We start from the raw sequence: 24,602 nt of genomic DNA on the forward strand, positions 1-24,602 counted from the left end.
CTCAAAACCATCCTTCTCAGCTAAAACTTGAATAAATCAAATCATCTTTCCTTTCATGGCATAGGCAATTTTTCTGGTGTTCACCTTCACTCAGATGACTTATACATTAGTTGATTACTAATAGCAAAACAAGCAAAGCTATATTTCAAAACTGCATTCATAAGTCTCATTAAAAAGAATCTGCTGAAAATAAGCAAAATCAAAAATCTTCATAAACACTCAACCACTCAAACAAGTCTCTATCTTATGAATAGAATAAAGTTAAAAGTGGCTCTCAAAATGTTATGTTAGGAACGTGGATACACTTACATTAAAGGTAAATAATGTTTCTATGGAAATTGATAGTACCTTTCACCAGCTTACTAAAATCCTAAAATTTAATTTACTCTCCATTTTAGAGAAATGATGTAACAACGTTTCAGTTGATATTTAAAGTTCTTATGCCAAAATTTGTACACCAGCAATTTAAAATTCCACTTTGGCTAATAACCTGAGCTCTTCCACTGGAATACAAAGGAGGGTTGTTTTTCGTTTGTTTGTTTTTATGCAGGAGATATATGGTGCATTCAGCATTCAAATCCAAAAAAAAGCCATTGAATTGAATAAATAATCTTTATAAGAAGAAGCAGAAAAAACATACGGACTGTACTACTTACTTTAAAAAGGCATCATTCACAGCCTCCAAGAACTCTGAGCTGAGAATTTCTTTCGATGCTCCCCCATGGTAAACAAGAAGAGTTTCCAGCAATGGAGTTAAATCAGGCAAAGTAATAAGTGGGAGACAGAAAAGGGACACAGCATTCACACGACTGACTGAAATTCTGAGGGAAAAATAAATACGGTTCCCATTTTAGAAAAGTTTAAACTTTAATTTCTATATCCACGAGCCAAAGGAAGATTAAATTAATTGCAGAATATTAAATTAAATAAGACATACAAACTGCTGACTTACTATGATATACTATCTAGAATTCTCATAAAATTTTGATATTTTAGTGGTCAAGGCATACCATGTGAAGAACATTAGCCCAATTCTGAAGTGCAGACAGTTTTATTTGCTTAGTAATCACTGACTTCCTAGCATAGAATTCTTTGTCTCTTCCAGGAAGCAGCAAAGCAAAGGTAAAGAAGACTACAGTTTCACAGCTCCTGTGTAAGTTTGCTAGATTCTAGGAAGAGACAGCCTTGATGCTTTCAACACCTCTTGTTTCTTTCTTGACCTCTCTTCTCTTAATGTACAACTATAAACCAAATACTACAAATCCTGCTGTCTTTAAGTACTCAAGAAAAACTACTTGTCTTACAAATGTATACTTGAAGGAATACTTGAAGGAAGCAAGGACTATCAATCTTTATATATGAACCATTCACATGACCTGCTAAAACGACATGCTTGTAAATAGCAAAAGATAGCAATACAACTCACCACAAGCCTAAAACGTCATTTATGAACAATAGAAGCTAATTGTGACACAAATGCTACAATTTGTTGATAATCATAGTGATATTCACAGTGAGAGAAATTAAAGATGACGTTTTCAAAGACTCCATTTTTTATTAAGTACCTAATAAAAAAAATTTGGTTAAGATTTTTCATACTGAAATACTTTGAGACAAAGTTTTGCTATGAGAAGTGATTCTGTAGAATGATAACTACTGGACTGATATTTATTCTGTAGCAATATTTTCCAAGCTATATATGTGAAGTTCACATACCCTGGGCACTTTTTACATCTGTCCCCTTTACAAAATCCTGTTTCTAACTCTATTCAGGATTAGCAAAATAGCTGCTTATTTTACTCTTTTAATTCTGGAAGAAAACCTTGCAAATATGTTTTTTCCTTCTCTGCATAAACTTCAAAATAGGTGTGTTATTGGAAAATACTGTGCAATGCAGTCCACTGTGTGCAATGAATTTCATAAAATAGATTTACAAAAACATCCAGGTAAGTGTGGAAAATAGCCAAAGAAGAAAAACAGAATATATGACACAATGAAGATCTTTCAAACACCTTCCTCTTTCCTGTAACTTTACAGCCTATGTGGTATTACACAGGTAATAAAACTCATTTAATCAGTGTCAGCAGATTTGAGTCTGAAGAACAAGACAGTATACACAGCAAGGCCATACATTTCCTTTTTTTCTTTTTTCTCAGCTGGAATAACAGAATTTACATGTACTCAGAAAGATACTGATGTAGTGTAATAATTTTTGAAGAATTCATAAAGATTATGATCTGCATTTCAAAGCCAGTGGAGAGAAACAGTTATGTCCAAAATAGAAGTGTTAGGTAAATTCCCTTTCAGAGATTTTGGCTTGACCTACTCTATCTAAATAGTGTGGAAGAAGAAAGTGATTTTTCTCATTGACTACACCTGGACGTGTAGAAACATAAAATACAATGCAGCAAGACAATTGTTAGCATTGCCTGACAATCAAGATTGGAGATTTGGACAGAGCACATCACAGCTTCCTTCCCACACACTTTCCTAGACTTTCTTCCTCAGAAAGGAGGGTTATGGAAGCAGTTAAAAGGTGGAGACACTAAGTGCTTGGGTTCATTTAAAACATCTGTTTGTGTAACATACTGTAGTGCCATAGTACTATTTGGTACTAGACAACAGATCTAATAATCGAAGGAAAATGAGGGAGCTAATTTTAAATGAGCGTGGACACATTTTGTCATTAAAAACAAATGCAACATTATTCTGCCATATGAAACTATTACAGACAAAGGCAAAAAAAATCCTTTGAATTTTTTTTTTTTTTCTCTTACAGTAACTGCAAGTTTGGCTAAAAGAAGTTAAGCAGTAAACATGATGATTATCAGGTAAGTTTAAATTCTTACATGAACATAATTTAATAAGCTTCTTCATACCTGAAAATATCTACCTGAGTAATTAAAGTTTTCAGGCTGATGCCTAACTGCTTGCATGCTCAAGACTACAAAAAGGCCCTCGTTGAACTAGTGACTGAAATTAAAACATATCAAAATTATATTTGGATAACACTTACCTCCCCTGAATGTTAAGTTCACTAAATTGATTTCCTCTGAGTTCCGTTACTAATGAAGAGACGATCTGTTAAAAAAAAAAAAAAATTACATGAAAAAAAAACCATACTCCAGATAAGCAGACATTAGTTTCGTGATTGTCTGCATCACTGATACTCTGTGGAGGTAAGCAACTTTTCATTTTGACTCAATCATATTTTTTTAAGTTATCAAGCCCAAATCAAAACTGTCCAGATCACTCACTAAACCATTCAAAACATTTCTGAACACATTCTATACCTTCCACATTTGCATACTAACAAGCTATTTTAGCTTTGCTAAGAGCTGAGGCAAAACTTTTGGAAAGTCAGTAATTTTTAGATGTTTTACCTGATTCAGTCTATTATCAGATACTATTCCTGATTTTTCAATATATCAAAAATAAAAGAAACTTTTCTTAAGATTCAAAGCTCATCTACTATTTTGAATGCAATGCATGAAGTAAAAAAAAACATTCAAAATTTATGTTCTAATGTACTATATATACATATCATTTAAAATTCAGATGGAAAAAAATGAATGTTAGGACAGACATTTTGGCCATATTACAACAGGAACAAAATGTTTTATCAACCTCTACTCAACCTCTACTATTTATACTCTAACAAAAAAAAAATTTATTCTGTCCAGAGATTCATTTTATTTACTTTATTTTCTCCCTTAAAAGGCTGTAAAAGTAACTGAAGTAAGAAAGATAAGCAAAGTTCAGTTCATGTTCCTTGTAACATTGACAACTCCCCGTATGTGCTTATAAACTGGTGCTGTTAATAACAAAATCTCAACTGCACAAAATACTTACATTTTCAACCAAGTGACAATAATAATCTGCTGATGTGTAGCCAAGAGCTGATATGAACGTACTGGTTTCAGCCTCGGTTTTTTCCCATTTAGAAGAAGAAAGGAGATGGCACAGTAAGTTCTGGAAGAAAGGAACAAAAGAACAATGCAAAAAAGTATTAGGATACAGTATGCTTAGGTAACAGCTTTCTAATTGCACAATGGTTTCCAATTCCAGCCTATTTCCCATGGTGCATGCATTGGTTCAGTGCCACTTCAGCTGGGCTCAAGCTACCTTATTTTCTTTCTCTTGCAGGGATTTAGGGCAGTCAGTTTGTCCATGTAACTGCACAATACTATGTATCAAGCTCTCTCTCAGATTTCCATTGTTATGACTGGTGATTCCTCTCTTAGCATGACCACTTGCTTGAAAAGTTTGTTGAGTTGAGCACATTTACACCCATTACACTCCCATCTGCTCTCAGGCCTCTAGTGAAGACTTCCAGATTCTGGAGCTCCCCTCAAGCAAATATCTGGGCTGCTCTGTTGCTCCTTTGGAGCTCTGTGTGAGAGTGCACATCAGCCTAGGAAAGTTGTTCTCCTTCTGTCTGGGTTTCTGTCTCAGCCTGGCAGTAGTAGCAGGTGGGCAATATTTTTGTTTCAGTAGAAGTAATTAGAATAAGTTGTATTCCATGTGTGATATATTAACATGAGAGAAGATACAATCAGCAAAAGCACACCAGAGATACATGAAAAAAATCACCATCAAAAGAAACAACAAGCACTTGGACATATTATTTACTGTACTTTCATATAGGATTGGTTTAGAACCTTACAGACTTATGTTAAATGTCTAAATATTGTTGTCTGTTAGTGTCAATGTTTTTTCCCGAATAGCCTGAGCTAGGAAAAATTGTAGTTCTACCGCCACCTAGTGACTTTTCTGAAGAAAGAAGTCAGAAGTCAAAGAAAAGAAGTCAGAAAGTGCTGTGAGATCACGGTTTCAGAAGTATCTCAGAAGTAATTTCTGCATTCTTAACGAAAAAAAAAAACATTTAAACGGGGATTTTCAAAAGGTACACATTTCTAAATATGATTAAAAATTCTAAAATCTATTAAGTTGCACAACCTCCAAACATGTCTTGATTAATTTATTAATATAGAACCACAAATTGTATTATTTTCCGTTGTAACTATTACTCAAGTTAGACTTCATTTTCAGAACACTATCAAGGATTCAGTCAAGTAGATCCTACAAAGCAGTATTTCTTGCTTGTTGCTTGTTTGTTTTGCATGCCTTTGGTTTGTTTTCCACATCCTCTTTTTCTGTGCACATCACTACATCCCTAATGGGATTTTGTAGATTAGTTTTTTTCTGAAATATCAAACCTCCGAGTAGCCAGAAGGACGCAAAGGAAACAGGGGCAAAGAGATGCTGTAGTCAATATGAAAAGAAGTATTTGATATATAAAAGAGACTTAAATACTAAAAGGTGAAAAACATTAAAAATTCAACTATACGTCTTAGATACTTCATTTTACAGGCTGTGTCACCAGCGTAAAGCCAGAGAGATACTTAAATGCAAGTAAGATAACAAATTTGGAAACAATAAAGCATTTATCTTTATGTATTTGGGTTTAAATGCTTTCTTTGGTGCAAAAGATGTCTTAATTTCAGCATGGATGGGAACTGTTTTCTTCGGAGCATATATATATTCCTTTTCCCTATCTTAGTAAATAGTTTTATCTCAATGCACAAGTTCTTCTTTGTTTTTTCCTGATTGTCTCCCCATCCCTGGGCAGGGGGGATAGCATGTGAGTGACCGTGGTACTCAGCCACCAGCTGGGTTAAACCACAACAAATGTCCAGAAATTCTCCTCTCCAGAAAATGTAACTTATTTGTACACCTAACTCTGTTTATACATAATGACTTATTACACCTATATATTTCATTAGGTATGAAAGAAAGCAAACATTCACAAAACACTTCTACATTTACTTAAGACAGATTGTTTCTTGAAAATGTGATGCTTTAAGTTATTCCATCACCTCATCTTCTAACAGCACACCTGTACACAAGTACAAAAGAGAGGAAGGGGATTGATATCAGCCAGAAATCAGCTTATACCTAAACTAAAAGGCAATTACATTTCTTGTCTTTATCTCAAGCCTTAAAGTTCACAGACAAGTGTCTAAATTCCAGTGATTCTCAGACCTAAAAGAAAGTATCATTAGTTACTTCACATCATGTGAATGGGGCTTCAGAATGGGGTCAGAACCAGACAGCTGTGAAACTGAGGAGTTTCTTACACGTAAGCTTCTCCTTTCACTACCAAAATAAACTTCTTGAGAAAATATTATAGAGAAATCTAGAACATTTTGGAGAATTTTGTTAAAAAGATTCTTATAGAATGCTGGAAATATTGAGAAGTCATAATAGGTTCCATTATTGTATTACAAAGCATTGTGAAACTAACATAACTATGTAATTGCTACTGCGTGGAATCCTAATATCAGAGGTCAGTGATTTAAGACTAATCAGCTTTAAGGAACAATTTGAAACCCAGAAGAAGGTACTGAAGAATATGATGGGATGTGTCAATACTAAATGCAGCGTTATGCTCATGGTCACAGTCACAGATTCTAATCTAATTCAACAAAGAATACAATTTGAGATTTACACAATTGTGCATTATTTCCGGCAGTAAATCATTTTACACTCACTTTTCTAAGTCACTAACACCATGTTACACAAGGCAGAAAAATAGATGAATCTGTGGCCAAAGTGTTTCACTAAGAAGGTGTCACAATTCTGGAAAATTATCCGAAGTCAGGCATACTTGTGATATTAGAAATTATTTATTTCTGTTCTAGATCGATTTCCCTCATCATTGGTTCAATAGGACACAAAAGAGGAAATTATCTTAGTTCTACTTGAATGTGAATACATACAATACATACAATCCCCACAGCCTTGGAATTAAAGTTCTCTGACTTTTCTACTACACAGGGAGGTCTGCTGCTTTCTGGGAGCCCAGGTTCAAAGAGGAAAGGAAGAAATTTCCTTCCTTAGTACAGTCCTCGGATTATTCCCTATTCTTGTTTATTCCCTATTGCTGTTTCAGGTAGGCAGTGATGAAATAGGAAGAACTTCCCTAGGGACTATGAAGAAGGATTTCAGAGCCTTGGGGAGACTGGTCAAGGACTTGGAAGCATGAGTTGTGTTCTCTATCCCTCCAGTTATAGGGAATGAGGAGACACTGAACATGATGGGATTAATACTTGGCTCTTAGCCTGGTGTGCCTGGCAGGGGTTTGGATTTTTAGATCTCAGCTCGATTTACATGAGACCAGGTCTGCTGGCATTCAATAGAAATAGCTTATCCCACCAGTGGAAAAGGGTTTTACAGTGGGAACTGGGAAGACCATCACTGGTGGAAATGGGTTTTACAGTGGGAATTGGAAAGGTTCATTGATTGAGCTTTAAACTCAACCAATGAGGGGTGGGGATGGTGGTGAAACTGGGGTTACTAGAAAGGAGCGTATATGTAACGTGCCAATGAGTGTGGGAGGGGGATGTGCTAGTAATATCCCACAGTCTTGTGTCTTGGTGAAGGAAGAGAAGGACTCACCTTTTTGTACAAAGACTACAGAAACACCTGAGTATGGTCAAGAGGGTATTAGGACTTCTCCCACTCAGAAGGTGGCCCAACTCTGGTGCATTTACACTAATGCACACAGCATGGGTAACAAACAGGAGGGGCAGAGGCCACTGTGTGGTTGGAAAGCTACGACATAGTCGCCATCATGGAAACATGGTGGGATGACTCACACAGTTGAGCACTGTGATGGATGGCTACCAACTTTTCAAAAGAGGTAGACGAGTCAGGAAAGGTGGTGGTGTGGCCCTCTATGTTAAGAAAGAATGTGAATGTATGGAAATTAATGATGGTGATGAGGGTAGAAAGCTTATGGGTCAGAATAAAAGTGAAGGCCAACAAGAATGACATTACTGTGGGAGTCTGCTACATGCCATCCAAACTGGATGAAGAGGTAGATAAGATACTACAGTTGGGTAAGGCCTCAAGGTCTCTACCACTTGATCTCGTGGGCTTCTTGAACTTCCCAGACATCTGCTGGAATTATAATACAGCAGAAAGGGAAAAGACCCAAAGGTTCCTAGAGTGCGTGGGAGATAACTTCCTGACACAGCCAGTGAAGGAGCCAACAAGGGAAAGGAAAATCCTGGACCTGCTGTTTATTAACGGAGAAGGTCTTGCAGGGGATGTAAAGGTTGGAGGCCATTTGGAGCAAAGTGATCACAAAATGATAGACTTTTTTTATCCTTGTTGAACCACAGAGGGGATTCAGCAGAACTACCACCAACTTCTGGAAGGCAGACTTTGGTCTTGGACTTTCAGACCATGGTTAGAGAGTCCTTTGGGAGGTAGTTCTGGAAGGCATAGGGGCCCAGGAAAGCTGGGAATACTTTAAGGAAGTTATTTTTAAGGTGCAGGAGCTGACCATCCCCAAGCCATGGAAGATGAGCTGGTGGAGAAGGAGACCAGAATGGCTGAACAGAGACCTTTGGCTGGAACTCTGGAACAAAAGGGAAGTTTATGGTCTTTGGAAAAAGGGTCAAGCTGTTTATGAGGATTACAAATACACAGTGAAGCTGTGCAGGTAGAAAATTAGAAAAGGTAAAGCCCAACTAGAACTGAACTTGGCCACTAAGGAAAACAATAAATATTTCTATAAATACATCAACAGTAAGAGGAGGAGAAGGGGGCTAGGGAGAATCTCCATCCCTTGTTGGATGCAGAGAGCAACATGGTGATCAAGGATCAGGATAAGGCTGAGCTACTCAATGCCTTCTTTGCCTCAGTCTTTAATAGTAAGACTGGTTGTTCCCTAGGCACACAGCCTCTTCTACTGGTACATAGGGATAGGGAACAGAATAGGCCCTGCATAATCCACGATGAGATGGTTTTTAACCTGCTCCAAAAGCTGGACACTCACAAGTCCATGGGGCCAGATGGATTGCACCTTAGGGTGTTGAGGGAGTTGACGGATGTGGCTGCCAAGCCACTCTCCGTCATCCTTAGACAGTCCTGGCTAACTGAGGATGTCCCAGTGGACTGGAGACTGGCAAATGCGGCACCCATTTTCAAAAAGAGCCAGAAGGATGGTCCTGGTAGCTGCACTCCTATCAATCTCATCTCAGTGCCAAGGAAGGTTATGGAACGGATAATTTCAGGAGTCATCATGGAGCAATTAAAGTCAACCAGGGATCGGGCCTAGCCCAGTCAGCATGGCTATGTGGAATAGTAAATTCTGCAAGACAAACTTGATATCATTCTATGACAATGTGATCCACTTAGCGGATGAAGGTAAGGCAGTCAATGTGGTCCACCTGGCCTTTGACACTGCCTCAAAACATCCTTGTGGAGAAGCTGGCTGCTTCTCATAGAATGATAGAATCGCTCAGTTAGAAAAGACCTATCAAGATCATAGAACTGCCTGGTTGGAAAAGACCTTCAAGATCATCAAGTTCAACCACAACCTAATCATACTACCCTAGCTCCAACAATTCACCACTAAATCATGCCCCCAAGCACCACATCCAAACAGTTTTTAAACACATTCAGGGATGGTGACTCAGCCACCTCCCTGGGGAGCCTATTCCAGTGCTTAAAAACCCTTTCTGTACCCAACCTAAATCCCCCCTGGTGCAACGTTAGGTCATTTCCCCTCATCCTGTCACCTGTCACCAGTGAGAAAAGACCAACCCCTACTTTCAATGCAATCAGCTTTCAGGTATTGGAAGAGAGCAATAAGGTCTCTCCCCAAACTAAACAGCCCCAGTTCCTTTAGTCACTCCTTGTAGGGTGCATTCTCCAAGCCCTTCACCAGCCTTACTGCCCTTCTTCAGACCTGCTCCAGCACCTCAATTTCCTTTCTGTATTGAGGTGACCAAAAATTAACGCAGTACTTGAGGTGGGGCCTCACCAGTGCTGAATACAGGGGCAGGATTACTTCTCCTGATCACCCCACCATTCCAGATACATCCTAGGATGCCACTGGCCTTTTTGGCCTCCTGCGCAAACTGCTGGCTAATATTCAGCTGACTGTCCATCAGTACACCAAGGTCCCTTTCTGTCAGGCAGCTTTCCAACCACTCCTTCCCCCAAGCCTGTAGGATTGCCTGGGGTTGTGATCAAAATGCAAGACCTGACACTTGGCCCTACTGAAACGCATATAGTTTACCTTGGTCCCTTGGATCCAGCCTATCCAGATCTCTATAGTGTTTTTCTCCCCTCTGGTAGATCAACATTCCCTCCCAACTTGGTGTCTGCAAATTTACTGAAAGTAGACTGAATCCCCTCATTAAGATCATTAATAAAGATGTTAAATAGGAGTGGCCCCAGTAAGAGCCCTAGGGGACACGACTGATGATTGGCCACCAATTTACTGGATTTAACTCTACTGACCACAACTCTTTGGGCATGGCCATTCAACTAGAGTTTCACTCAGCAGAGGGTATGCCCATTCAAACCATGGGCAGCCAGCTTTTCCATGAGGATGTTGTGGGGGACAGTGTCAAAGGCTTTACTGAAGTCAGGCAGACCACATCAAAAGCCTTGCCTTCATCAACTCAGTGGGCCTCCTTGTCATAGAATGATATTAAGTTTGTCAGACAGGATCTACCATTCATGAACTCATGCTGACTGGGCCTGATCCCCTGGTTGACCTTCAATTGATCTGCAGCTCTCAACATTATAAAGATTATCAAGATATCAATACAGGTTACTCATGCTTTGATGTTGTTGTTTTTAATTACAGGACTACATGACAAGTTCTATACTAGTATCTGTATTTGTGTAACAACTATCCCGGAATTTATGACACAGTTTCAAAGACATTCCAGGGAACCAAACAAAATGATTTGTTTCTGGAAACCTCTCAACACCCTCTCTCTAAAGTATTTATGATTCTCAGCATCTGTGAAATCAACAGGAACAGGTTTTTTTAGACAGAAAAGATCGATGGTGTCACTGGGATGAGCCTATCAAACCTGATACTAATTAGGGTTTCCCAGTGACACTGTTGTGTTACTTTTGCTAACTTAGATGACTCCATCAAAGCAACAGGTAAATCAGAATGGAACAGAAGGAGCTGTCACTTTTTCAGAAGAATGTTTCTTCTTACTATACTATCTTTCAAAGTAAACTGCCATTGTTTTTTGCAAAGAGATCAGTAGTAATACTTTACTGAAAACTATGATCTATATGAATTTGTTGGAATACACATACAATGGAAGCCCAAGAGTAAATTTCTCAAATCTATACCAGTAACAAGTTTATTTCCAATCTTTCCATCCAGTTTGAAAGGAACTAAATTTTCTCTACTTTGCTAAGAAAAAAAAAGGGTATAATAAAAAATGAAATACAATTTACTCAGGGGAAGTATTAGAAATAATTCCTCTTTGCATTTTATCAGATTTTGAAATGAATATGCAATTATTTAAAGAGTCTGTATATCAGTTTTGCTCTCAAGTGCTTCTATACTGTCAGATGGTCCACTGCTTTAAATACAGGGCTAGAATACAAGAAATCTCATTCTACTTCCAAACTGGCTCTAAAAATACCTCAAAACTATGTAATCAGCTACAACATTAGCAATGAATTAGATCATCTTTCATACAAAAATATAAAAAATATAAAAAGCTGTATGACACATTTTATTTCTTTCCTTAAAGAGGCAGCATCCTCACTTCAAAAATTAATTTCCAAATTGTTTGGAAAGACCACAGTTCTTGGGAAGCAAGGTAAACACACTGCTCTGACATGTTTAAAGCTAAGCTCATTCACAGTGGCCAAGTGTATAAATGACAAGGAAGCCTGCTCACGCAGACTGATTAAACACCAACTACTTATGAAACTGATTTTGTCAGCAGGATGCTAATGTAATGCAATTCATATTACTTCCAAGTACTTATCCAATCTTAACAAAGCCTTTTACTTTTAATTTTGCTTATAGGACCTGTTGCTCACTTGTTCCTAAATTCCAGGAAAAAGACAGAAAATAAGTTTTCCACAAATCAAAATCAAAGAGAAAATGTGTACAACATTATACATACTTAATATGTATAGGCTTCAGAGCAGTATTTTACTTTAAGCAAAATTCTTTTCTAATGAATTTATATAAACCTTAATGTTTAAACTAGGGAAAATTATATGACACACATTTGTTAACAACTTAATTATAACAAAAATGTGAGTGTATTTCATAAAACAGTAAAAAAAAAAAACACAACCAATTCTTTAACTACTTACCAATGATAACTATATTAAAATCTCCAATTTCTCCCTTAAGATTCAAGCATATTTCAAATAGACAAAATGCCATACCACACACACACACATTTCAGTGATCAGCCAATCAACACAATTCTCTCTATAACAAAAGGAAAATATACAAGTAACTACAGTAAGGTTTGCACAAACAAAGTACTTAAGTTTCAACATAACTTTAACCTTAAAATATTCCTCCCTAATTTCCTGGATCAGGGCCAAAGTGCCTAAATGTAGGATGGAGTGGAGTCTTCTTCCCAAGTTTCTTTCTGACATTTACTGTTAGGAAGTTTTTTTTTGTTTGTTTCAGCCTAGTTTGTAGATACACATCCTTTGCATTTGTGGGATGGTTTTATTAGCTAAATGTCTATACCAGAACATTAAATAAAATTGTTGGCCACAAGCACATGGCTAGGTTTTGTTGACACTTCTCATTTTTCTTACTGCATGAAGTGACAGTCTGAAATCTGCCCATATCTAAATCTCCATTGATAACCATGAAAGATTAGCTGATGGTAAACAAATTACTCTACTAAACACTCCTACAGAGACAAAGGTTTTGGCATTCAAGAATCTGATCAAGTTACAGAAAATCTACAGATGAATGACTAGACTTAATATTAATTAGAGTTTAAAATATATATATATTCTTTCACAAATTAATGTTGCCAGATTTACATTAGTTTGAATAGTTTGCATTAGTTTGGACAGGAAAGCATGGATTCCAAGTTCTCCACACCATACCTGATACAACAGTGACCAATTTATTTAACTTGCTTTCTACAGTTGTAATTACAATTTGCTTTTTAAAAAAATAATAGATGCAAAAATAGACAAAAGGAGGATGAAAACCTACAAGTAAAGCTTACAGGCAAAAAAAAAAATAAAATCACTCAGACTGATATACTTCTTTAGAAATTAATGCATGCTATGAATTCCATTCATCTTGTTGATACATGTAGCTCATTAAAAAGATGATGCTTACATTTTTCCTTCTGATTCTTAAAATGGAAGAAAAGTGTTACATTCTTTCATGCAATTCAAAATGAACCTGATCCTAATTTCCAAGTGGTATGCAGTAAATATAATTATGGGAAAGGGGGAGGGAAGCTGCACTGTTGTTCTCTTACCAATTTAAGCTTGGTTAACTTCTGCGAGGCTAACACAGGAAAAACATGTTGCACTACTACTGTGGCTAAGACCACACAGCTTTGTAATGGATGAGTTCCAAAGCCTAAGTTCCATCTGCAAATCACTAACAAAGCCCTTGGAAATCATAAAAAAAAACAACTTAGAAACTGTGGGCAAACTTTGAAGCTATGCTTGGTCTTAAACAGAAAAAGCAGTTTCCAATCTCCTCCTTTCTTACTCCTCACTTTAAAAAACATCTACCTAAAAGGCGCTATTACCCTCTGTATTAGAGAGAACATTGCTGCTAAAATAAAACACGCATTTACACTAGCTTACAAAAGGAAATTCAATACTTTTACCAGAGTCAACCATAAATCTCTTTTTTCAGCCCTCTGGCTTAAGTAGCCAGAGATTTAGAATCAATTTCCCTCTTCCCTCCACAAATTTCAAAAGCCAAAAAGCAAGTTTCGCACACAATAATTCTTCAAATCCATGAACGAAAAAAAAGGAAAAAAACCAAAGATATTTATGTTTAGGAAGATCGACTGCATCATAACATTGTTTTACTTTTTAGTTTAAATCTATGACTTCAGTAATTCCTAGAAACATATAATTTATCAGTAAATCATCAATAAATATTTATGCTTGAAATTGGTCTGTGTTGCAACTAACTCAGGATGATGTTTCAGAGAAATTGTTTTTACACAGTTGTTTTTGGACTTAAAGAAGTGTCAAATTGCTCAGTGTTAAGGAGAGAAAAATGTTCTTGAACTTTTTGCAAAAACATACAAAATACACATATAGTGATGATACAATAGCAGTCACTAATTACAGTAGGCTGAGAAAAAGTCTCTACAGCCAACAGAACTTCTTCAGATGCTTCTTTTTCAGTAACAAATCATTATTCTTTTCTAAAGCCATCTGGCGCTACTGAAGTGCTTTAAGAAAGCTGGCTGGCAGGCTAGCAAATTGCAACACTTTCTGTTAAAGCTCAAGCAGCCTTAGAGAAAAACCAGAATCCTTCATTTCTTGTTTTGAGATACTTAGCTTATGTTTACTTTGGCCTAGAAACTAAGAAATTATTTGTTATCTTGGCATTCTTAAAAGAATTACCTATTTGAAAAAAAAGGATAGGAGTCTGTTTTTCCCCCAATACAATACTTGTTAACATTCTATACTTAATCAGAAGAAAGTGGTAATAAAACCAAGTATTGCAAATACTTTTACATCCTTCCAAGCAATTGTCCATGGGTGGATAGAGAATGTCCAAATCAACTTAGAAAGTTGATTCACAAAATAGTTAATGAGAAGGCTAACAAACAACTTAAATGCATAATCTTCAATTGTTCAGAAATCACCTAGAACTCCTTCAAGTGAATTTCCAAAAATTGAAAGAACAACAGAAAAAAAAATTTAAAAAAAAAAAAAAAAAAATTGTGTCAGTAACCTCAGTAAAACTTTGGGACAATAAGCATCAAAGCCAAAGTGACAAAAGGCATTAGGAGAATTCATGATCTGAGGCCAGAAAATTTTGTGGAACCAGGTTATAACATCCTGTGTACCGCAATGCAGACACTCAGAGAGGGACCATGGAGCGTACAAGATAATTAGTCAATTCCTGAATATACTGCATAATCATCACACTTAGATGTTGTCTGTTAATGAGACCTTTTTCTGTCGTTATAAAGTTTTAAAGACAAATCTGTATTGAATTTCTCAGTTACTTGATTGCAGTTTTCTTCTAGATTCTCATTCAAAAGCATTAGTTTGGATGCCTTCTGTGTTTTATCCATGGAACATTTTAATTTTCTTGCTTCTTTTCCGTCTGTTTGTTTATTGGCTGATGTCTTCTATTCACCCTCCATTGTATTTATTCTACTTGTCCAGTCTCGTATCTTTCCTTCTGTTTCAAACATGGATAGAACAGCCTATGGTCTTTATTTCATAAGCATTAAATTTCTTTAAAAGAAAAACATGGTAGTAATAAAGAAGAAGATCTTATTTGCATAGAGCAGACATGGAACAGATCACATGCTAATCTTACATTTCCCACCTGTTTAATGACAAATACACGCATTACTAGAACACGTTACTGAAATAGGCAACAACTTACGAAAGACATTAAAAAGCTTCCAGTAAATAAAGGCTTTAATTTATCATTATAACTTTGCAACTAAAACATGATTTAGTTATCAACGAAAACTAACTTCACATTTCAGTGATCCTAGAGCAAATCAGAATCTCCGCATAGTATTCCTGAGTGAAGCAGATTTCACTAGGTGTGTATCCAGCGTAAATAATTACACATACTGACACAGCTGGTGCAGCTGAACAAACACATTGAACAATGATTCCAAAACTGCCCCATCTCTGGCCAACATATGTTGCGTGTACACATAACATACATATGAGGAGACAGGAATAAAAACGTCAGCAGCTCGGAGAAGCCTGTTCCCCTTTCCAAGTTAATCTGTAGGACACAAACAAATAGCAGAAATGACAAAAAAAAAAGTGCCATTATCACTCATTATTCCCTCAGGGCATGCTGCAAAGCAAGCAGACTTGGCTTTCAAAATGAATTTTTACCATAATTTAAAAGCTGAAATGTCCTACATCACATTAGGAATTGATAAGTCTTTGGGCTATAGTCAATAATGACAGATTTTAAAGTGTGTATATATTTTCATTTAACAATCTTCCGTTCTCTGCTTGATTCAAAGGAAAGCTAACTTTAAACTAGGTGTTATCCAGGGCAAGAATTAAGATATTTCTTTCACGCTCATTTACATGTTTGAGTTCTTGAATCTCCAATCCTCCCTTGCCACTGGCAGGGACACCAACTTCCCCATTTAATACTAGACCAGGCTGCCCAGGGCCCCATCCACTCTGGCCTTGAACACTTCCAGGAACTGAGCACCCACAACTTCTTTGGGCAGCCTGTTCCAGCACCTCACCACTCTCCCTGTAAAGAACTTCCCCCTGACATCCAACCTAAATCTTCCCTCACTCAACTTAAAACCATTTCCCCTTGTCCTGTTGTTATCTCCCCTTTCAAAGAGTTGATTCCCCTCCTGTTTGTAGGATCCCTTTTGGTGCTGAAATGCTGCAATGAGGTCACCCCGCAGCCTTCTCCTCTCCAGGCTGAACAAGCCCAGCTCCCTCAGCCTGTCCTCATATGGGAGATGCTCCAGTCCCCTGATCATCTTTGTGGCTCTCCTCTGGACTCTCTGCAACAGCTTCCCAGGAAAGGGAAACAGGGAATATAAAAGGTTTTTTTAAAAAAATTGATCATACTATGTTTTATGTCAAAAGTGAATTCTTATGGTCAGAAAACAAAAAAATGCACAGTTTTAAAATAGCATATATTTTAAAGAAAGAAAACTTTCTGAAGAGTGTATATGCATTATATACTACTGATTTGCTTCTAGAAGAATTTACTTTCTAGAAAGCATGGCCCATATGATTATGGCTGTCAGAAACAAGCAGTACAGGGGAGTGGCAAAGAGAAGCTATACTTTCTCAAAACTGAAGACGTTGAACATCTGTGGAACGCTGTTTACTTAATTTTTTTATTTTATTTTATTTTTTTTTTACAACTGCTGTTGCATAGAGAATGGATTATCTGAATCGTCTGCAGACTGTGACCACCCATGCTATGGGAAGTACTATGATTAAAGAGTTCTGTGTTCTAGTATCTGCCAGTAAAGCCTGCTTTGTGTTGTAATTATTGTACTGGAAGTCTTCTTATAATCTATTGCATGTGTTGCAGCAATTTATCCAACAAGAAAACCATTGAAGATGAATAGCAAGTTATTTTGATATGCACAAGTATTCAAAAACTGAATACTTTAACTATTTGTACTTCAGGTTTGTTAAAATATTTTGCCTTACAACCGGTGTCATAGTAAAGGCAGATCGACCACCAAAACAGTCACTTTAACTTTCTTATCTGAAGATACAGAATGTCACATCACCTCTTCACCTTACATTTTTTACAATAAGCTTTACATCTTTAAAGCACTATGTGACTAGATACCATGTGATTTTTGGATTAGATACAAATCTAAAGAGCAATAAATTATTACAAATCCCTCTATTATTTTGTCATGTGAATACATATATTGAAAATCTCCAAAGATCCTAGATTTCAATGCATTACAACTTACTCCTTTTCCTTTAAGAATGCTCAACAGTTCATATTAACAGTAAATTTGAGAGAAATAAAGACCTAAACATCAAAATTGTTTTCATTCAAATTCTTTTTCAATTGTTGGTTGTAGTTTTCTTAGCAGAAAATTCTACTTCAAATTTTATTCTTTGCTTTATGTAGTAGTTAAATTTGAAACTTGTATTCCAGACGTTCTCCTGATGTGTGGTGCTCTATCATCCAAAACTAAGCAGTATGATGCTGTTGCTGGAAGCACAACACATGGCTGTTATTGTATTCTTCCCAACCAAATTTATGAGGCAGGCTGTACCACTTCAACAATTTAGCCAGGAGTTGGCTGCATAGATGCCCCTACGAAAAGAACAGATTGTCTACTGGCTGTAAGTACGAAGAGTTATACTGAACAGTATGCTAGTGCCGAACAAAGGAGGGAAGAAGGATGTACCAGAAGCAGGGCTGAATGAAAAAATTCAAGGATTGTGTAAAAAGCCCATTCATCTCCACCCACTCCAGACAACATCCTGAGGAAAAGTCTTAGATCCCTTTTGGTATAAACTTTTGATTGCAAGCAAAGTTAAATTCCACATACAGTGACTAAGGAAAACTGCCACAAAGACTCCAGAAGTATTTTCCAGGGGGAAAATACAGAAAAAAATGAGTAGGAAAAGTATAAACAAGATACCTACTGTAATTACCATCATATGTCTTTCATCTGAAGGAATACACTACAATCTTTGCAGTACCAAAGTTCCTGATGATTATTTGCACAGTTTAGAAGAGGAATGACAACTCCACTTTTCCAAACATGCCAAAAAAGCCGTCAGATCCTTAAAACCACAAAAGTGAGTCTCAGAAAGTGATTAAGTAACTTTGAACTACTCTGGCCTCCTGGAGACTTCACATTTTCCATCTCTACTTTGGAAGCATGCCCCTTGGAGAACAGACTTTATTCTTTCCACAACCACTATGAAAAAGAACACAGATCCCTACTTGTCTCCAGCTCTCTTAAACTGGCATTAGTTTCTAATTATCTTGCATTTTACCTGCAGTTAAATACTGCAGGTAATGGTATTACAAACATAAGAAGTAGCCTAAAGTAACTATTTATTTGTCTTGGTCTGAATATTACTAAATTAGAAGGGAGAAACAACAGTAAAGTTTCAAGCAGTGTATCTGAAATAAAACCACTTTAAACCTTATTTTCTATGAAACATTATTTCTCCTTTAATTTCTTCAATAATAACAGATGAACTATGCTCATAATATTCAAATATTTCAATTTGGCTTTTAATTTCCCACTTTTTTTTTAATCTTCTCCATATTACCTTAAATTCACATCTCATAGAAAAGCTTTTAGAAAAACCTTTTATATTTGCTTTTAAAAAGTAAGAGATAGTAAGTTAAAAAAAAAGTTATAATTTATATAAATGTTATATTTGGATTATTCTTATCATGTTATTTCCTAATAACAACATTTTGTGAAGCATTCCTGCAAAGAACTAGTAATGTCAATCTCCCACAGTGAGGTTCACAGCTGTTCTTTCAATGAAGGAAACGTATATTCCAGCCCTAGATTAACTATGCATGAACGGAGACTGTTTTTTTCATTGCTTACCTAAATTACCAGGCTGTTCAAAATGTATGACATGTATGTGAACCTGAGATGCTGATGCATTTTCTGACACTTATTTGTCTTGACGGAAGAGAACAAACTTGTTGAGATACACACTGACAGAAAGACTTTCACAAAAGGTCCTGAAGAAACCTGAACATCCGTTCATAGGCATGAGCTATTACAAAGTGCGGGTACATACTGCATCTACGTTCATTAGGAAATTTGAAATTGGAGTTTGAAACTCTGCTTGGCAGAAAAAATAGCTCAATTAGAATGCAAATTAATCAAAATCACTCATAACACTCTGCAATGCCTAAAAAGTAGCCCACTGATCAGATGGAATCAAGGCCTCTAGAATTCCCATGCTGACCTCAATTAGAACAAGAAGAGAACACCTGGACAGAAAATGTTATGTTGCAACTCATCTTCAACCACACAAGATGCTCATTCATCTACCAAGATAAACTACATTCTTAAAAGCTTTACTGCAGCACACTGCAGTGAAGTAGGTAAACAAGCTGAATGAGAAGGAAAAACAAAGTGTTGTGATTACAAAACTCATTTGGAAAGGAGATACTTTATAGTGCTCTGCTTTAACTGTTTTCTGCTTTCATATGAACTTCAAGATTGTGTTGAGGGCTTTTTTTGCTATTTGAAAGCAGTACAAGTAATTCCTGTTTCATCACTGAAACTAGTGGATCATCTCAACCTGTGACAGAAGGGAGAATCACTTTCTAGTTGGGTAACAAAAGATGGTACAATACCATATGGTATTTGGATGTTGTGTTGAGGGACATGGTCTACTGAGAACTACTGCTGATGAGTAAATGGTTGGACTGGGTGATCTCATGGGTCTTTTCCAACCTTGGTGATTCTATGATTCTATGATATTCCTACCTGAAACTAAAGATACAGAGTTGGACAAGAGATGGGTAGTCCTGAAAAAATCAACTGATTAGTTAAGACAAGAAAGAACAGTTTTGCAATATGAAAGATACTGTTTCTGACAAATACTGATATTACATTCTGGAAGCCAAAAAATCTTACCACTTACAATCTTCTTGGAGTCCTATCACAGACTAGCACCTCTCAACATCAGAGATTTACAGAACATACTAAGATGAGGGAGACTGGTACCGAAAGTTTACAGACTAGATAGAATGAAGTAGCTAAGAAGTAATGTGGAAAAAAAAGCCTTGCAGTCACATCTTGTACTTCACTCTCACATTTCATATGAAGTAAAGAATTTCCTCAGAATGTAGTCTTTTCCCAAAGTATACTGAGTACCCATGGAAGGAAAACAATATCACAAGACAAAACTGTAAACTTTTTTTTTTTTTTTTTTTTTTTTTTTTTTTGTGATTAGCGTTGGTATCAAAGAAGAAAGGAGAAAAAAAGGTATCTGTAATACGGAAATAGAGAGGAAACAGGAGAGAAAATAGTGCAATAAGCATAGAGTAACCAGATAACCTTCTTCTTCACAGTGTTGAAGACAAGCAGAAACAACAAGAAACATTTCATACGTATATACGCAGGTAAATATATTCTGTATTCAGTCCTGCTGAGGCTGCACCTCAAGTACTGTGTTCAGTTTTGGGCTCCTCACCTACAAGAAAGCAAGGCACCAAAGAGTGTGTCCAGAGAAGGGCAATGAAGACAGTGAGGGATCTGGAGCACAAATCTTATGAGAAGCAATTGAGAGAGCTGGGATTGTTCAGTATGGAAAGGAGGAGGCTCAGCAGAGACATTATTGCTCCCTACAATTACCTGAAGAAAGGTTGTGGTGCAGTGGGGGTCAGCCTCTTCTCCCATGTAACAAGCAATAGAACTAGAGGGGATGGCCTCCAGTTGCACCTGGGGAGGATTCAGGATGTTAGGAAATACTTTCTCTGTGAGAAAGTGGTCAGGTGCTGGAATGAGCTGACCAGGGAGGTGGTGGAGTCACTGTCCCTACAGATGTTCAAGAAGTGTTTAGATGTTGTACTGCAGGACATGGTTTAGAGGGAAATATTGGTGACAGGACTGCATGATCTGGGAGGTCTTTTTCAACCTTGGTGATTCTATGATTATATAGTTTATATATATATATATAATATTACTAAATTATAGTATATATGTGCACGTATATATTATTTATTTTAAGGAAAATTTCAAGCAAAAGACAGTGATGCAGGAATAGTGTTCCAAAGTCACTAGTATAATGCTCTGATTTGACAACACTGTTGTAAGTTGAGATAAAAATGTCATGGAAAGACTAGATGCAAGCCCTACTAAGCCTTATTACTAAGTTTAACATTTTCAAAATTATAAAACAAAAATAAAAATCATTCTCACATATACATTTTTCTTGAATCATTTCAGTTTGAAGGGATCATTTAAAGGCCATCTAGTCCAACTCCGCTGCAATGATTAGGGACACTAACAGCTAGATCAGGCTTCTCAGAGCCTGGTCCAGCCTGACCATGAATGTCTCCAAGGACAGGATATCTATCACCTCTCTGGACAACCACATGTGTTGTAAAAAACTTATTTCTTGTATTCAATCTCCGTCTTTTAACTTGAAACCATTTCCCCTTGTCCTACCACCAGTGCTCCCTCACATCCACATGTGTAGCATTTTCCATTTATCTACATGGAGCTTTATCTGTGCCTCTATATGCAATCTCACACATGCAACGGACAAGTCTTTTCAACTAATCTTTGTTCTTCGTACTCTTAGATGTGACACTAAACAAAATAGTTGATCTGCCTCTGATTTTTGACTCCCAAGGTTTTTCCAAATGCTTACTGGATTTTCTAGTAAACAGAAATTATCTTCAAGGTCTGAATTTAGGTTTGTAAATGTTATACTTAGAGCTGACAAGTGTTTGATTGTTACATTTATCCTCAAACCTGTACCCCTGCTTGGCCATAACTGGTTTATCACCATTTCAGCTGAAGTTTTACTCTCACAAACAAAAAGGACAAACATTTTACTGCACAAAGTATGGCCAGTGAAAGAGCAGGAGTTCTTACTATTTTGTTAACACTCATTTTATAAACAGCAGTATTCTCCCACATTAATCTCAAGGCTGTAACGTGACTGTGGTGCTACTATCTCTCTTTTTTTTTGAGAGATGATAATAAGCATTGTTTTCTTAAATTCTGTGCAGTTGTTACAATTTTGAGAAAAAGAAGGGAAGAATTATTAAACAGCTCTGCACAACATTAAACTTAAAATAAAGGTTCAGGCACCTTGACTGAGTACAAAGGCTCCATTCAAAAAACTCTACGCAGTCCATCCACATGATACCCTTCCTCTTAGCACTGCCTGACAATACACAATACCTTATAGGTATGTTACCTCTACGTAAAGACATTTTTTGCTTGTTTTGTTTAATTCAGAAGTCCTGACTCTTTCAAAATTGGTTCGGTGCTTCTAATCCTATGCTGTTGCTGGGTTTTGTGGTTTCTTTTTTCCTGCATATTCACAGAACTTCTTTATTTTCAAACATGTTGTATGCTCTGATGAGACAAACTGACTGCAGTATGCAGTCAAATGACCGACAAGGAAACAGAAGCAGTTTGCACCGTAGAGAGGACTGAACTTGAAAACGTGTTCTCTCTGTTTTGCTAAAAACAACTACTAAAGAGAACTTCAGATACAAAATTGAGAAATACATTTCATTTTTGCCCTTATAACTGGAAAATATACTTAAAGCAGCTCTTCCTATTTAGAGATATGTTTCCTCATTATTCCTTGATTTACAAGCCAAACATTCGGGTTTCTTGGATGCCTTTTTGATGGCTCATCAACTTTAACATGTCAAATAAATCCATGCTTCCCATTCTGTTCACAGGATATGAGCCTATGTAAGATTTAGAACTGGATTAAAAATAATGAGTACATTGACAATTGCATTGCATAACAATGACATTTCTAAAACCACATTAAGTTTGAAGGGCTTCAATGCTCTGATCAAAAATGAATTTTAAGAATGTCCTGGTTTTGACTGAGGAAGAGTTAGTTTTCAGCTTCCTTTGTTCTCCAGGCTAGTTACAATACCTCTTGAGAATTCTGAATATCATTAGTTGTTCAAACCAGCATATTCCTACGGCTAAGTTCTCTAAAGCTGTTTTTGGTTTTGCTGAAAGTTGAATAACAATTTGAGAATATCACCCAGGGACCCACCCTGAAGCAGGAAGGTTTTGGGTGGCAAGGTGTGTAGGAGGACGTGAGGATGTGGTTATGTATCTCTGACAATTGTCATCTGATGATTTTGGAATTAATTCCTGAACAGCTGTGGAATCCTAAAGAACTGGTAAATACTAGCAATGCCAAACAGCTACAGCTCGCTGCACTTCCCAAGGTCTGATCTGTGCCTATCAAACAATGATGAACACTATTCAGCACCCTTAAAGGTAAAGAGAAGGAGATCAGGAAAGTGTTCTTCATTGTCTCCTACACAGAATGAGTCTCCAAGTAAAAAGGATGGAAAATGTTAGATGGAAATAGTTACTAGATTCCAAGAGATAGATAGTCCCTCAAGTACAAGGACAGCTATACTTAATAAAAATACCACACAGCATGTTCATGGACAGTATAAAGTAAGCAAATGTTACACTGTATAAACTGACAAAAGGAAAAGCAGGCATAAGCCAGACCTCAGAGGTGATAAACTACAACATAGCCATTACATAAAACAACTTTGAGAGCAAACTAATGTATTTTGAAGTCAAATTAATCAACATTAGGACCAACAACTATTACGCAAATTCAGGACTTAAACTACAGATTTGTTCGAACACACTTTGGTCAGATCTGTCGTCATCTCAACTCTTAGAGCTATATGTGCAGAAAGGACTCTTGAGTTCAACCTAGTGGTCAGCTCAGCACCACCACAGCTGCTTGCTCACCCCTAGTAGATGGGGAAGAGAAATGGGGAAAAAACAGTAGGAGAACTCATGAATTTAAAAAAAAAAAAAAAAAAATCTCCCCAAACCAATCATACAAAAACAAGTGATATACAGTGTAATTACTTGTCCCCCATAGACTGATGCCCAGTCAGTATGTAAGCAGTGGCTGCAAGTCAACTTGCCCAGTTTTATCTTACCATATGGTACAGGACACCTCTTTAGACAATTTGGGTCAGCTGCCCTGGTTCTGCCTCCTCCCAGCTCCTTGCCCACAGCCAGCTCCTTGCTGGCAGGGCAGTGTGAGGAGATGAAAAGTTCTTGGGTCTGTGCAGCAGTGCTTAACAACAACTAAAGCGTGTTAACACTATTCTCATCCTAAATCCAAAATACCACTAATGCCACTAATTTGGTCTGAGAAGCCCAGTCTAACTTGGCTTTCCTTTAGATGAAGGATTTGCCTTTACTTGTCAAATTTGTCATGAGGATGACAAGTTGAAGGCAAAACTAGCACATAATCATAGAATCATAGAATCACAAGGTTGGAAAGGACCTACAAGATCATCTAGTCCAACCATCCTCCCATTGCCACTGCTACCACAGGCACTAAAC

At 36.9% G+C, this 24,602-nt stretch overlaps 1 protein-coding gene across 2 annotated transcripts in view; it reads right to left on the bottom strand.

Annotated features, from left to right (window-relative positions):
- FANCC (FA complementation group C) overlaps window positions 1-24,602 on the bottom strand; it is a 91,846-nt gene that overhangs the window by 29,872 nt on the left and 37,372 nt on the right. For both annotated transcript variants that reach the window (XM_048932171.1, XM_048932172.1), the window contains exons 5-7: window positions 3,853-3,972; window positions 3,017-3,081; window positions 657-821 (exon numbers count right to left, since the gene is read on the bottom strand). In XM_048932171.1, the coding sequence (XP_048788128.1) occupies window positions 657-821; window positions 3,017-3,081; window positions 3,853-3,972 (350 nt within the window). The remainder of the gene's footprint in view (window positions 1-656; window positions 822-3,016; window positions 3,082-3,852; window positions 3,973-24,602) is intronic.

This window comes from Lagopus muta, chromosome Z, assembly GCF_023343835.1.
Source record: "Lagopus muta isolate bLagMut1 chromosome Z, bLagMut1 primary, whole genome shotgun sequence".
In the NCBI taxonomy this organism is placed as follows: Eukaryota; Metazoa; Chordata; class Aves; order Galliformes; family Phasianidae; genus Lagopus; species Lagopus muta.